Genomic DNA, 13,943 nt, shown 5'->3' with positions numbered 1-13,943 from the left:
AGTTTTAGGGGTAAAAATCACAACATGTAAACTGGACAATATAGTGCATGAATAGGAAACACATTTGATTGTGAAGAGGACGATGCTATGAGGACTGAATTCACAGAAGTAGAAAGAGTGTGGAAACCCCACAAGAAACACAGGCAGGGACTTGGTGACTTATGGGACAATATAGTAAATGCGAATGCAATTGGAATTCAAAGAGAAAGGAGGAGAGGCAGGGAGGCAGGGAGGAAGAAAAGAGAAGAAAGAAAGGGGCGATGGAAAAATAGATGAAGAAACATTGTGGCTGAAATTTGTCAGTTCAAATTACTATAAATTCACATATCCAAAAGGTTTAACAAACTCATCATTTAAAAAAAGATGGGGCTGAAACAGGAAGTGGCAGGAGAGTAACAAGAGTAAGTTTCACCCTGAAGGGGCAACAAGCACTTCCTCCCTAAGAAATGCTTCACTGGAGGAGAGGGGCGCTCACTGAGGCTCTGTGATCAGCGAGCACCCCCACTGAGCAGTGACAAGCTGAGCCTTGATAATTCAGTCTTGATACACTATCCCCGCTGGATACCCTACCTGTAGCTCCTTAAAGGAACACTCCATCACCTGGGGAGAAGCTGACAGCGAGGTCTCCTTGCCACCTGCTCTCAAACGCTTCTGCAGAAATGCCTCTGCCAAACACTCACGAGGGGTGGCAGCCTGCCCGGTCTGCCCATTCTGGCCTAAGTGGTTTACTCTCAGCATTTCCAAAGATGTCCTTATCAGTGCCATTCCTTCCAGATCTCCGAACGTCTGGCTGAGATGTTAGCCATCGAAGGTGGTGCCTTTGGATCTTCTGGAAGCTGTGGTTAGGGAGTGAAGGAACAAGCTATGCATTCACCCAACTCCCAATCAATACTCGCAATTCCCCGAGTTGGTGCCTGTTTTGTTTTGAGATTGGCCTGTAATATAGGCTGGCCTCAGATTTGCTATGTAGCTATAGGCGACCTTGAACTTTCGGTTTTCCTGTCTTCACCACCCCCAAAGCGCAGACATTACAGATCTGCACCACAATACCCGGTCAGCGCAGTGTTGGGGAGAGAACCTTGGGAAGCCAAGCCCCGCCCCCCAGGCCTGTGGGACATTTTCTTTTTGAGACTGGATCTCTTGCCACTCAGGCTGGCCTCCAATTTACCCCGTAGCTGGGGATGGCCTTGCATTCCTGACTCTCCTGGCACCACCCCCAAAGGCCGGGATTATAGACGTGTACCGCCGTGTCCTACTCTCTCTGGATGGTTTTCAGTTCTGCATTAGCTATCAGTACAATTTCGGTTAATGAGGACCACCATAGTGTGTTTAGTCTGCAGTGGACCACTGCATCCATGCTCAGCTGCTCAAGTGGCATCCCTCCTTCAGCCCATCTTCATAATTACTTCCACTCGTGCGTGTTTCCTGGGCTTCTGTCAATGAATATGACTGACATAGCTTTGCCATATAAACTGTCTTCTTTTTAAAAATTTTTTATTTTAATTTTATTAATTTCTTCAGATCACAACTCAATTGTTATCCCATCCCTGTATCCTCCCGTTCCTCCCTCCCTCCCGCTTTCACCCTATTCCCCTCCCCTAGGTCTATGACCGAGGAGGACCTCCTCCCCCACTATATGGTCATAGGCTATCAAGTCTCATCTTGGTGGCCTGCTTATTCTTTCTTTGAGTGCCATAAGGACATCCGACTGAGACTCTAGGTAACAGAAATATAGGAGATGGGGGAAATAGAAGGACCCAAAGGGTCCTGGAAACCTACAAGAAGAACATCGTGATGGGTGGATCGGGGCCCAGGGGGGTCTGCTCAAACTATTGCACTAACCAAGGACAATACAATAGTAAACGCTCATCTTTCCACTTCTTTCCATCAGATTTTGTCAATATTCCTTTGGGGTATGTTAACCTCTTATTCTATTAGAATCACCTCTAATTAGAATTGTGGGGGTGAAGGGAGAGGTAGGGAGGGGTTATCTGGTGAGCCTGCACCTCCCATTTCTTGCAAGTGACCACCTCAGGTTCTTCATCCCTGACGGTGCCAACCTCACCAGACAAAGCCTGGAAGGCTTGTAGAGATCGCAGGAGCTGGGCAGACAGGTGCATATGGGTTTATGCTAAGCCACGTGCGTTCCTGGGCTGGCTTTCTTTCCCAATCCATCTCCTTCATATTCATAGTACAGACATGGTGAGTTTCTTTTGTAACTCCGCAGCTTAGAACATCAGACTCAGAACCAGATTTCTGTATCGGCCAAGAGACTATGCGAAATAAAAGATCTCCAGGGGTAGACATTACACCGTGTGGGCTATAATCGCACTTGAGTTTGTCCTGCATTTCTTAAACTATTCTAGGCAGATCAGGGGGTCCCTGCCATGCCCAATAGCCAGCTCACATAGAGCTTACAATAGTCAACACCCACCTCTGGCAGAGTCCTTTTTAGTCACTTGGAAATGCCAAAGACAGGTGGCTATGACCTGGTCTACCTTCTAAGTGTCCCACTAGAGTTTCACATTAGAGACCTCAAATCACACCCAGGATCCACGCTACAAGAAACCTCAATTTAGACCCTTGCTACCCTAGCTTACCAGGAAGCGTAGAAGAAAGGTGTGGACAGGGTGCAATGTTTACTGTGTGTTTGGGGTCTGTCTTGGGACTGTCCCGCCTCTCACCAGCTGAGATGTTGTGAGTACAAGTTCTTGGTTCTAATTATAGCTCTGGAGTTCTCCTCGTCTGTTGAGTACGGATGGGGACAGTGCTTAGCGCAGAGTCCTGCCATGAGGATGTACAGCGCGCCACAAGCTAAACGGTGAACACTCAAGCGCCACTCTGGCTGTGTGTTCCCATCTCACAGGAGGGTGGGACTGCTGGTGTTGCTTTGTGATAGAATATTCCTCGAGGTCCCTGTGGGAGCAGGTGGTCTTTAACCGCTGCTCTGGCCTGGTGGCTGGTATTCAACACGGGTCTGGCGGTACCTGCTAAGGGCCAGATAAACGGGAATAGGTTGAAGAGAGACCACTTCTACTTCCCTGGACAATTTTGTCAAGATGGCCACGCCCTCCTCCGTGCTGCAGTGTGAAATGGGGAGGAGACTAATATTTACAAGCCTGGGCTTGTGCTGTCTTGACTCTGTCACGATACAGACTGGCAGGACCCTCTGTGAACTCCTCAGTATCTCCGCTGTACGTTGGAAATCGGTAGCTTCCATGTGCCCAAACTGCATCGTAAAGGTTTGTTTTGAAAAGTAGATGTGAGCATTTGATCCCAGATCCTATTCCGCACTACGAGCAGGAGACTTGGGTTTCTCCTTCCTCTTCCAGCTGAGCTTTTCCAGCATAGGATCCAAGAAATGTCCAGAAGCCTGGGGAAGCAGGCGGCCACCGTAGCCGCGCGGGAGTGCGGGACGCTGGCCTGGGACAGAGGCGCCAAGCCTGCGCGACTTCTCGCGGGTGCGAGCCGGTGCGGGAGGGGCATTGCGGGAAGGCGGAGTCCGCCGGGAAAACGAAACAGTGAAAAGGGCCCAGCCTGGCCCGAGAAGCGACAGAGAGCGGCGAGGGACGAAATTTCAGAGCCAGCGCCTGAAGCATAGTTCGAATCTGAAGGCAGGGCGCGCGGGCCACTGTCTGGCTCAGGGAAACACCGGTAAGACCTGAGGGCTATTTTCTCACTCCTGGAAAGCAGTTGCGGGACAGGGGACCCAGAAGGAAAGTGACAAGCCTCATGACTTTAAACTCTGGAGGGAAATCTGGGATTATGAATGACCTAGAGATTGACTAAATTCGGGGGTAAGACTTTAGGCTGCACAGTTGAGATGGTATTCCAATTGGCGGGCCTCTGTGACAGCTGGATCCCGCTCCATCCTCCACCTTCCATGCACTTGAGTCCCCTCCAGTCTGAACCCGAGGCTTGGTCTCCTGTTTCGGCCGCCTTCGCACCAGCCCCTATGGTCAGGCAAAGTCCCCAGTGCCCACTCTGTTCAGACTTCCTTGGTGCTTTTGGGCCAGAGCCAAGTATCCTGCAATTCCTGGGCCTTTGAGCTGTCTGTTTCTACTTCCTGGAAAGCCCTTCCTCCAAGTAGTTGAATGGGCAGATCTCTCTGTATATCCAATCTTTCTTGCAGAGCCAGCTCTATGAGCAGCCTTCTGTGAGCGAGAAACTCCTCTCTGCCCGCACTGCCCCACCTCCACCCCCTACTGTTCTCCATTTTCCAACTAGTACTTAGTACCATGATTTGTCTGTATCCCTCTACCAGTAAGATCCCAAGAGCAGTTTTTTTAAAAAAAAGATTTATTCATTTATTACTTATACAGTATTTTGTCTGCATGTGCCTGCCTGCATCCCAGATGAGGACACCATATCCCTCTGGTTGCTGGGACTTGAACTCAGGACCTTCGGAAAAACAGTCAGTGCCCTTAACCTCTGAACCATCTCTCTGGGCCCCAAGAGCAGATTTTATTAGCTTGTATAACCCTAGCACCTAGTACCTGACAGGTCCTCACTACATGTATGTTAAATGGATGGATGGCAGTGCACAAATAACCCTTGAATTCCAGGCAAACGAGACTCCCCGTTGTACCTTAAATACTAAAAATGCCTTGCATCTAAGAATCTAAAGACTCTTTCTAGGCTAGTGCCCACGACCTTTGAATCTTGTGCAAACTGAGCTCTGTTCTTCAGCTTGCCCTGAGAACCTGAAGCGGGCAGGACACTGTTTACAGCTTGCTCGTTTGTTTATCACATACTAGTTGAATGCACGTTGTATGGGAAGCAGCTATTGGAAGGGCTTCAGCCTTCTGGGCGCCTCCAGTCTGCAGGAAGGAGTGTGACCAGTGACTTCAGTCAGGACAGGCAGGTGCCATTTGTAGGCGCCTGTGGTACACTGCTCTTTGGGTGACTGACTGAGGGGTGGGGGTTGGGGTTGGGAGGCGGGGAACTGCTTCCTTGTGAGCTTCCTGCTTAGCTTATAGACCAGTCAACAGAGAGCTCTACCTTGCATGTACACCGGCTCGCCAGAAGAGGGCATCAGATCACATTATAGGTCGGTGCAAGCCACCACACGGTTGACTGTGATGAGGGTTGTGAGGTGGAGAGATGCTTGCTGCCCTTGCAGAATCAAAGAAGGCCAGGCCCTTCCTGATAGGTGAATAAAGATTGCCCAGGAGGGCCGGGCGGTGGTGGCGCACACCTTTAATCCCAACACTTGGGAGGCAGAGGCAGAGGTATTTTAGTTTTCATTCCCTGACAGACGCATTCATTCATTCATTCATTCATTCATTCATTTATATCAAACCTCTATTATGATGCTGGTGCCTTCCTTTCTTTTTTCAGTCAAAACGGTTGCATTTATTTTTTTAGAGAATTTGTTTGCTCTTTATTTTTGATTACCTATGCATCTGTGGGTGCGTGGGTATATGCATGTGAATGCAGGTTCCCTTGGGGGCCAGAGAAGGTGTCAGATCCCTTGAAACTAGAAAACAAGGAGTTTGTGAGCTGCCAGCCAAGCTTGCTGAGAGCCCAGCCTGGGTTCTCTGGAATCCAAGAGCAGCAGTGTTCTTAACCGCTGGGCCATCTCTCCAGCGAACATTTGCTTATTTAGGTTTTTAAAAATTATTGTTTGTGTGAGTGTGTGTGTGTGTGTGAGTGTGTGTGTGTGTGTGTGAGTGTGTGTGTGTGTGTGTGTGTGTGTGAGTGTGTGTGTGTGTGTGTGCGCTTCAGTGAGCCTGTCCAGGCCACAGGCCACCTTGTGGAAGTCGGTTCTCCTTCTACCATGTGGGTCCCCGGGACTGAGCTCAGATGGTCAGTCTTGGCCGCAAGCTCCTTTACCTGCTAACCCATCTTGCCAACCTGGTGAAAAGCATGACTGTGTAGGTAATTGTAAAGCCTGGAGGTGATCACAGGAGGAGGGAGGTAAGTAAAGAATAGAGGGCATGAGGACCAGGCCCTGGGACGATATTTAGATGAAAAGAAGATGTAGAGGAACCAGGAAAGAAGTCAGAGAAGGCACAGCTCTTGAGAGCGGAGGAAAATCCAGAGCTGAGAAGGGGAGAAGAGAGAACAAGTGACTGGATTTGAACCCTTGGATTATGATGAGTAAGCCACTGGGAGCCCCACGAGAGCAGTCTTGGTGGCTTGTAGAGGCTCTGGGAGAAAAATGATGCGTTAAAACAGTTCTCAACCTTCCTAATGCTGCGACCCTTTTCACACCCTCATGTTGTGGTGACCCCCCAACCATAACATTTTTGTTGCTACTTCATAACTGTAATTTTGCTGCTGTTATGAACAGCAATGTGAATGTCTGATATGCAGCATGTCTGATAAGTGCCCTCTGCAAAAGGGGCCGCGACCCGCAGGTTGAGAATCAATGCTTTAAAAGCTCACAGTGTGAAGAATCTTGTTTAAAATTTAAAAAGGAAAATTACATCCTATGTGGTGTTGGTGATCCAACGTGGGGCTTTGTGAATGCTAGACAAACAAGCCCTCTACCAAACAAGCTATTTCTAGCCCACTAAGCCTAATGTTTTAAATTTCCAAATTCATTTCTAAACACGTATTTACTTATTTTATGTATATGAGTGCTCTATTTCCATGTACACCTGCATGCCAAAGAGGGCACCAGGTCTCATTATAGATGATTGTGAGCCACCTTGTGGTTACTGGGAATTGAACTCAGGACCTTTGGAAGAACAGACAGTACTCTTAACTGCTGAGCCATCTCTCCAGCCCCTCTAATTAGTTTTTAAAGAAGTACATAGAAATTTCCAGATTTATTGGGCATTAAGTCATAGTTTGATAATATGTATACGTTGTAAGTTTACATCAGGTTAAATGTATCTATACCAAGATACATTTTGCTTTTTTTCTCCTGAGTACCATTTCACTTTTTTGTTGGCTTCCTTTGTCTATTTTCTAAACAGAGGAGTGTGTGTGTGTGTGTGTGTGTGTGTGTGTGTGTATGTGTGTGTGTGTGTGTGTACATGGTCATGTTGTAGATATAGTTGTGTGTACATGTGTGCTATATGTGTGTATAGTCATGTGTGTGCACATGTGTGTATGTGTAATATATAGCAATATATGTATATATTGTTTTGTTTTTCATGTAAAAGCTGTAATTCTGCTCTGCACTCTTTATGCTTTCTCAGGCAGGTGGACAGACTGGAGCATGTCACTCCTTGGAAGCCAGGAGTAGAACACAGGGGCAGGGCTGTCTTTCCTTGGCCAGGAGTTTTGAAAGTAGATGGTTTAGGAGGAGAGAAAGACAAATTTTGACATGAAGTTTCCTCTACATGTGTGTGGGGTTGAGCTGAGTCAGGTAGAGAAGAGCGCCTGTCTCCTGTGTTCTCCTATGGTGGGTTGGGAAAATTGGATTAGATGTGGTCTGTTAGTGTCATGTGACGCCTCTCCAATTGCAGGCTACTGGAAGAAAAAATGGCCAGCGACACACCAGGTTTCTACATAGACAAACTTAATAAATACCGCCAGAAACATCAAGTAACAATTACGTATAAAGAGCTTCATACTACAGGACCTCCACATGACAGGAGGTAAGTTGCCATCAGAAGAGGTATGACTAGGGCCGGGGAGCTGGCTCAGTGGGTAAGAGCTCTTACTGTAAGCACGAAGGACTGAGTTTGACTCCTCAGCACCCACATAAAAAGCAGAGTGCGCCCAAATACAGGCCTGTACATTCAGCACCGTGTATGGCAGAGACAGGAAGATCGCTGGGGCTTTCTGGTGACCAGCCTAGCTCTGAGTTCAGTGAGAGACCCTGTCTCAAGGGAATGAGGCCAAGGGGATGACACCTGGAGTCCTTCTCTGACCTCTGGGTGCACACAGGCGGTTCACTCCCCCAACACATGCACACAAAACATAGAATCTACTGAACACATACACACAAACACACACACACACACACACACACAAAAGGATGGAAGGAAAGTGCGAGCTAGGAGATGAAGGCGTAGCTCAGGAGTAGAGCACACGCTTAGAATACACAAGGCCTGAGTTCAAGTCTAGGTACTGAAAAGGTACAAACAAACAAACAAACAAACAAACAAACAAACAATAGGAGGCCTGTCCCTGTAAGTGTAAAGTAGAGGACACAACCCTGGTGTAGTTTGAAGGTCTTCAGCACCATAGTGAAGCTGCCAGAGTCCTGTGCGAGTCACAGGACTGGCAGAGCCAGTGACAGAGCCTGGTAACCTCAGGAGACTCAAGAAGAAAACTGGAGGCTGGAGCAGTGGCTCAGTGAGTCAGGACACTCGCCACCAAGCCCGATGGCCTGAGCTTTTCTCTGGAAGCCACGTGGTGGAGAAAATAGATTTCCAAAAGTTGTCCTCTGACTTCCAACAAACATGTCCTGTCATGAGCACACAGACAATACACACACACACACACACACACACACACACACACACACACACACGCATTGCACCCAACCCTCACACCAAATAAATAAATAGAAAAAAAATTAAGCCTGGTAGCTCATGCTTATAATACTAGCACTTAGGCAGCTGAGGCAGGAGAATTGTTGTGAGTTTGAGGCCAGCCTGTATTATATAATCAGACACTGTATCTAAATAAAGAAAAAACAAGAAGAAGAAAGAAAAGAAAAAAGGAAGAAAAAAAAAAGAGCACAAATTTCTTCCTGCTTCAAGAAGACATTGTTGTTGGGTAGGTGTTTAAAGTCCACACTGAGCCATAACCATCTATAATGTAACCTGGGCCCCTCTTCTGGTATGAGTACTGTATAAATAATAAATAAGTCTTTAAAAAAAAAAGTCCACACTGAGCATAGGTTCAAATCCTGAAAGGTGTTTGTGTTGCAGTGACAACAGGAGCACATGTCCTTAGGTAAGTTACAAGCTGCGTGGTGTGGTGTGAATACTGTCTTTTTTTAACCAGGTTTACATTTCAAGTTATAATAGACGAGAAAGAATTTCCAGAAGCTGAAGGGAAATCAAAGCAGGAAGCAAAAAATGCTGCTGCCAAATTAGCTGTCGATATACTTCGAAATGAAAACAAGGTGAGTAACTGGCTTTTTACCCTAGTTAAAGGGAATCTGTAAATATGTATGTATGTATGTATGTATGTATGTATGTATGTATGTATGTATGTATAATTTCTCTCAGGGAGAAAATATGCATGTCAGTGTAAGACCAGTCATTCAAAGTTTTACTTCCTTTTTTTTTTTTTTTCCTATCTCTGTTTCTCCTGAGTAAGAAATACACCAGGGAATTTGCTGACAAAGCTGTGTGTTTCTTAGTGAGTGCCAGTGGCACTTCCATGTTCTGAATCAGAGTACATGTGGAAAGATGAGACTGTTCAGTGGGACAGGGGCTGACAGGGGCTGACAAGGGCTCCGAGGGGTCCTTTCTACCTCAGAAAACAAAACCGAGAAAGCCGTGCAAGTGCTGGCAGGACAACAGTTGGCCTTGAGGGAGATTTCAGAGAATGACACTGGTGTCCCCGAAGATGCAAACAGGGTAACCAGCACATAAAACAACAACAGCAATAACAGCAAAACAGGTTTATTTGGTCCCTGGGGAGGTGCGGAAGGTGTCCGGTTCTGTGGGAGAATGTATACTTAGCAAGCGCAAGACCCTGGATATGATTCTCTCACATCAAACAAACAAAGCTGACACTGGAGAGATGGCTCAGAAGTTAAGAGCAGTGACTGCTCTTCCAGAGGTCCTGAGTTCATTTCCCAGCAACCACATGGTGGCTCACAACCATATATAATGAGATCTGATGCCCTCTTCTGGCCTGAAGATGTACATGCAGGCAGAGCACTGTATACATAATAAACAAACAAACAAACAAATCTTTAAGAAACCCAAAGCTATCTGAAAGTATTTGAGCAGAAAATTTTTTATGAAAGACATGACATTAGATACAATTAACTTCATAAATACCTTGGGAAAGCACTGACCCGAGGGGAGGAGGAGGAACTTTAAAAACATGGAGGCAGATGATAAAAAAAAGTTTATGTTAGCTACTACAGTGTCAAAGCCAGGAGGCTGGAGCAGGGGTAGCAAAATGAGACACGAAGTGATTTGTGTGTGCCATGGGAAAAGCATCCTCAGACACAGGCAAGTCTGGCCTTCCAGCGTACTCCCGGATGGTCTTTATTGAAAATGCCCTTCTTAAAATCAATTCAAAAGCAACGAAGCAAACCCACCAATTTTCTTACTACTAAGTTAAACAATTAGTCAAAGGGTTACAAGAAAGAGGGTAGCTTTCCTCTTTCAAAGATGAAGAAAGACAATAACAACAACGCTGGAAAATTGTGTAAAGGAACACACAAAAGAAGACCAATGAATTCAAACCTAGCTCTTTGGTAAGGCTAATGAAGGAGACGCTTTGGACCAACCCCGATCCATGGGAAACAATGACGGTGCAGCTAATAATGGTGCTGCTTCTGCCTGCATCGTCCCCTTACACTGAGAGGCAACAGAGCTTCCCTTCCATCTTTTACCCCATTTTCAGTTTTTGAAAGGGTGCATCGTGCTAGAAGAGTGCTATAATACTTTTCTCATGGAAAAAGAAGGGGGATGTGTGAGTAGACAGGGTTCGGGTGTCTGGGGTGTGTATTGCTGTCATGGAGGATCAGAGTTTCGTTCTCAGCGTGTTGGGTGGCTCACAACCAACCACCTCTAACTCCAGCCCCAGGGGATCACCTGCTTTTCTGGCCTCTTCAGGGACCTCCATGCTTGTGTCACACACACACACACACACACACACACACACACACACATGTTAAAATAAATAAAATTAATAAAATAAAACTTCTAAAAGTAAAACAAGGAGCCGGGCGTGGTGGCGCACTCCTTTAAACCCAGCACTTAGGAGGCAGAGGCAGCATATCACTGTGAGTTCGAGGCCAGCCTGGTGTATAAAGTGAGTCTAGCGCAGCCAAGGCTACACAGAAAAAACCTGTCTCAAAAAAAAAAATCAATAAATAAATAAATAAAACAAGGAAATGGTGCAGGTTTGTTGTTTCTGTAAGGCAGGCTGACCTTAAGTTTTCTGTGTTGTTCAGGCTGGCCTTAGCTTCTCTGTGTAGTTCAGGCTGGCTCCGGGTTCTGTAGCTCAGGAGGCCCCAGACTCTCTGTATAGCTCTGGCTGGCCTCAGGTTCTCTGTGTGGCTTAAGCTGGCCATGATCATTTTGCCTCTGAGTCCCAAGGGCTGGTATAACAGATGTGCACCGGGCTTTTCTTAATGATGCTATAAAAGGAGTGGCTTACCAAATTGTATACTTATAAATTGCTAAGGGGGTATATTTTTATATCCCTTGCCATACCAAAATATAAAGAAATTTCAAAAAGGAATGAAAGGTGATATATTTGGCAATTATCTGAATTCAGCCATTGTGTAGCATATACATATTTCAAAACATCACATTATGTACCATAAATATATGTAATTTTAATGTGCCATTTAAGATTTTTAAATTAAAAATTATTTTTGCAGATTTTTTTAAAACTAACGGACACGTAGTTCATTTTTTGTTTTGTTTTTGTGTTTGTTTTGTTTTGTTTTGTTTTTGTTTTCAAAACAGGGTTTCTCTGTGTAGCCCTGCCTGTCCTAGACTCACTTTGTAGACCAGGCTGGCCTTGAACTCACAGAGATCCGCCTGCCTCTGCCTCCCGAGTGCTGGGATTAAAGGCGTGCGCCACTGCGCCCGGCTCCATATAGTTCACTTTTAACAGGAAACTATACTTGGGAAATCCATAACATGTAAGTTGTCTTCCATGTAACTTATTTAGTAATTTCATATGATAGTCCGTGATTTGTATCAGGCACTTCTTTCTTTGTAGGAGGATAGTCGTATGGATGTTTCCGAAGAAGGTTCATTCACTGGGAATTACATAGGCCTTGTCAATAGCTTCGCTCAGAAGGAAAAGCTGTCTGTCAATTATGAACAGTGTGACCCTGACACTCAGTCACCCCAAAGGTGAGACATGCCTTGGCTTCTCTACTGCTTCACTGTGTGTGAGCGATAAAACTGAGGCGCTTCATATGTACTTTTCCAGAAGTATCTCCCCTCTCTTACACATTCATTGCGGAACATTTTTTTAATGATTTATAAACATCCATTTAATTAAAACACCCAATTCCTGAGGCTGCGAGGGTTCATTGGAGTCAAATTTGGCTGATTTTTCCCCCCATGGGTTTGCTTTCTGAAATCTCAGTTACTTTTGGTCAACCAGCCACAGCATAGAAAGCTGTTCTGAGAGAAAGGTCACTTCCGCAAACCTAGGCGTAGAGCACATTACACTCACGGTTCTATTGTGTTATTGGCTGTTGTTAATCCTTTTCTATGCCTTGTTTATGAGTTAAACTTTATCATAGGAATGTTCAAGAAAGATGATGTGTATTTCTGGGGTTTGGCACAACTTATGGTTTCAGTCATCTGCTGGCCCCGGCAATAAAAAAGGGGGACTGCTGATCTTTGAGTTGCCTCTGAATGTTTAAAAGGGTGAAGGATGCTCACGTGTGAGGGATGCAGAGTTCTTCCCTTCCCTGAGGCCATGGCAGCTGCAGGTGTGTAAAGACTACTCTGCCCCTGTATGGGATGATTCTACCATTTTCAGTTAGAGAGCTGCTTGTCTGAGCGTCTGCTCTTCACGTGTGACTAGTTAGCCAATGCCATGGACCAGCAGGCGAGGTCTTAGTCCACTGCAAGGACAGTGGCTGTGAGGTGTTGTATTTATTAAATCCTAGAGGGCTTTTCTATGACCTGGATATCCCCCCCAATAATTGAGACAGAGACCTATTGATTTATTTAAACAGCCTTAAAGCTCAATAACTGGACAGGTACCATTTAAGCAAATTTCCTAATCTGGTCTGGATACCACCCAGCTGCATCTCCCAAATGACTTGCCAATGTTTGTTCTGTCTGGGCTGGATCTGCTCCATCAGATCGTGTCCTCTGTCTCTCCCCAGTCTCATGGTCCCTACCTGAGACCCCCCAAGCCCAGGAGCTTAAGCTCTGCCTATTTCTTTTCTGCCCACTCACAGGCTGTGCACCCCTCCTTATTCATCAAGCATAGATCACTGGGGAGCAAAGTTTACACACGGAAGATGGTGATGTGAGAAAGATTACAGTCTACTCGTTTAGACTGCAATCAGATCTCGGGGCCCAGAATTTAGCATTTGTATACATAGCACCAGACCAACCCCCAACAGTGTGCACAAGTCTTAGAGCCTGGAGGCATTGAGAACACGGTCAGCGAGCTGCCCTCCACTAACACCATAGTGCCATACCCTCAAGGCTTATCCGCTGTGAGCCTCAGTCTACCAACTGGTTCTTTCCTGTTTGAGCAGCTCTGGAGAATTCACTGGATCTCTCCCTTTCCCTCTAGGTCTTTTTACTTGGGATTGAAAAGATTTTGTGTTTGTTTTTTTTTAAATTATTACTCGGTGTTTTGCTGTCAGATCTTTCAATGAAACAAACAACCTTACACATTACCTGGGAAATGTAAACTAGGATATCAGCTGCTCCTGGTTATTCAGAGTGATTGGTGGTCATTTTTGTGAGGGTTAAATTTGGTGAGGTAGGAAATATAAATCTGGGTAAAAAAAAATATTAGTCTGATCTTAAGGCCTTTATTTGTATACAGGGTCCTTTTATTTTTTCCAGACTGTACATTAGATTGACAATATTTTTTGATATGTGAATGAATACTCTCATTTTTTTCCTAGATTTATTTGTAAATGCAAAATTGGGCAGACAACATATGGTACTGGTTCAGCTGCTACCAAACAGGAGGCGAAACAGTTGGCTGCTAAAGAGGCGTATCAGAAGCTGTCAGCGAGAAGCTCGGTGGTATGCGTTCCCAATTAGATTTAATTTGTGCATTTATGATTCCCTTTGAAAGTGACTTTGGGTTAATTTGTTTGTATAATGCAGGCATTTGCTAATTGCACA

General features: G+C 45.6%; 1 protein-coding gene across 2 annotated transcripts in view; it reads left to right on the top strand.

Moving 5' to 3' along the window:
- The first annotated feature begins 3,124 nt into the window (after window positions 1–3,124).
- EIF2AK2 (eukaryotic translation initiation factor 2 alpha kinase 2) overlaps window positions 3,125–13,943 on the top strand; it is a 30,613-nt gene continuing 19,794 nt past the window's right edge. For both annotated transcript variants that reach the window (XM_084792788.1, XM_084792787.1), the window contains exons 1-5: window positions 3,125–3,654; window positions 7,422–7,553; window positions 8,914–9,034; window positions 11,830–11,966; window positions 13,718–13,841. In XM_084792788.1, coding sequence (XP_084648914.1) covers window positions 7,438–7,553; window positions 8,914–9,034; window positions 11,830–11,966; window positions 13,718–13,841 — 498 coding nt within the window. In that variant the 5' untranslated portion in view covers window positions 3,125–3,654; window positions 7,422–7,437. The remainder of the gene's footprint in view (window positions 3,655–7,421; window positions 7,554–8,913; window positions 9,035–11,829; window positions 11,967–13,717; window positions 13,842–13,943) is intronic.

Source organism: Acomys minous (genome assembly GCF_964271855.1).
Source record: "Acomys minous genome assembly, chromosome: 8".
Lineage (NCBI taxonomy): Eukaryota > Metazoa > Chordata > Mammalia > Rodentia > Muridae > Acomys > Acomys minous.
This window is presented reverse-complemented; position numbering and strand designations above follow the sequence as displayed.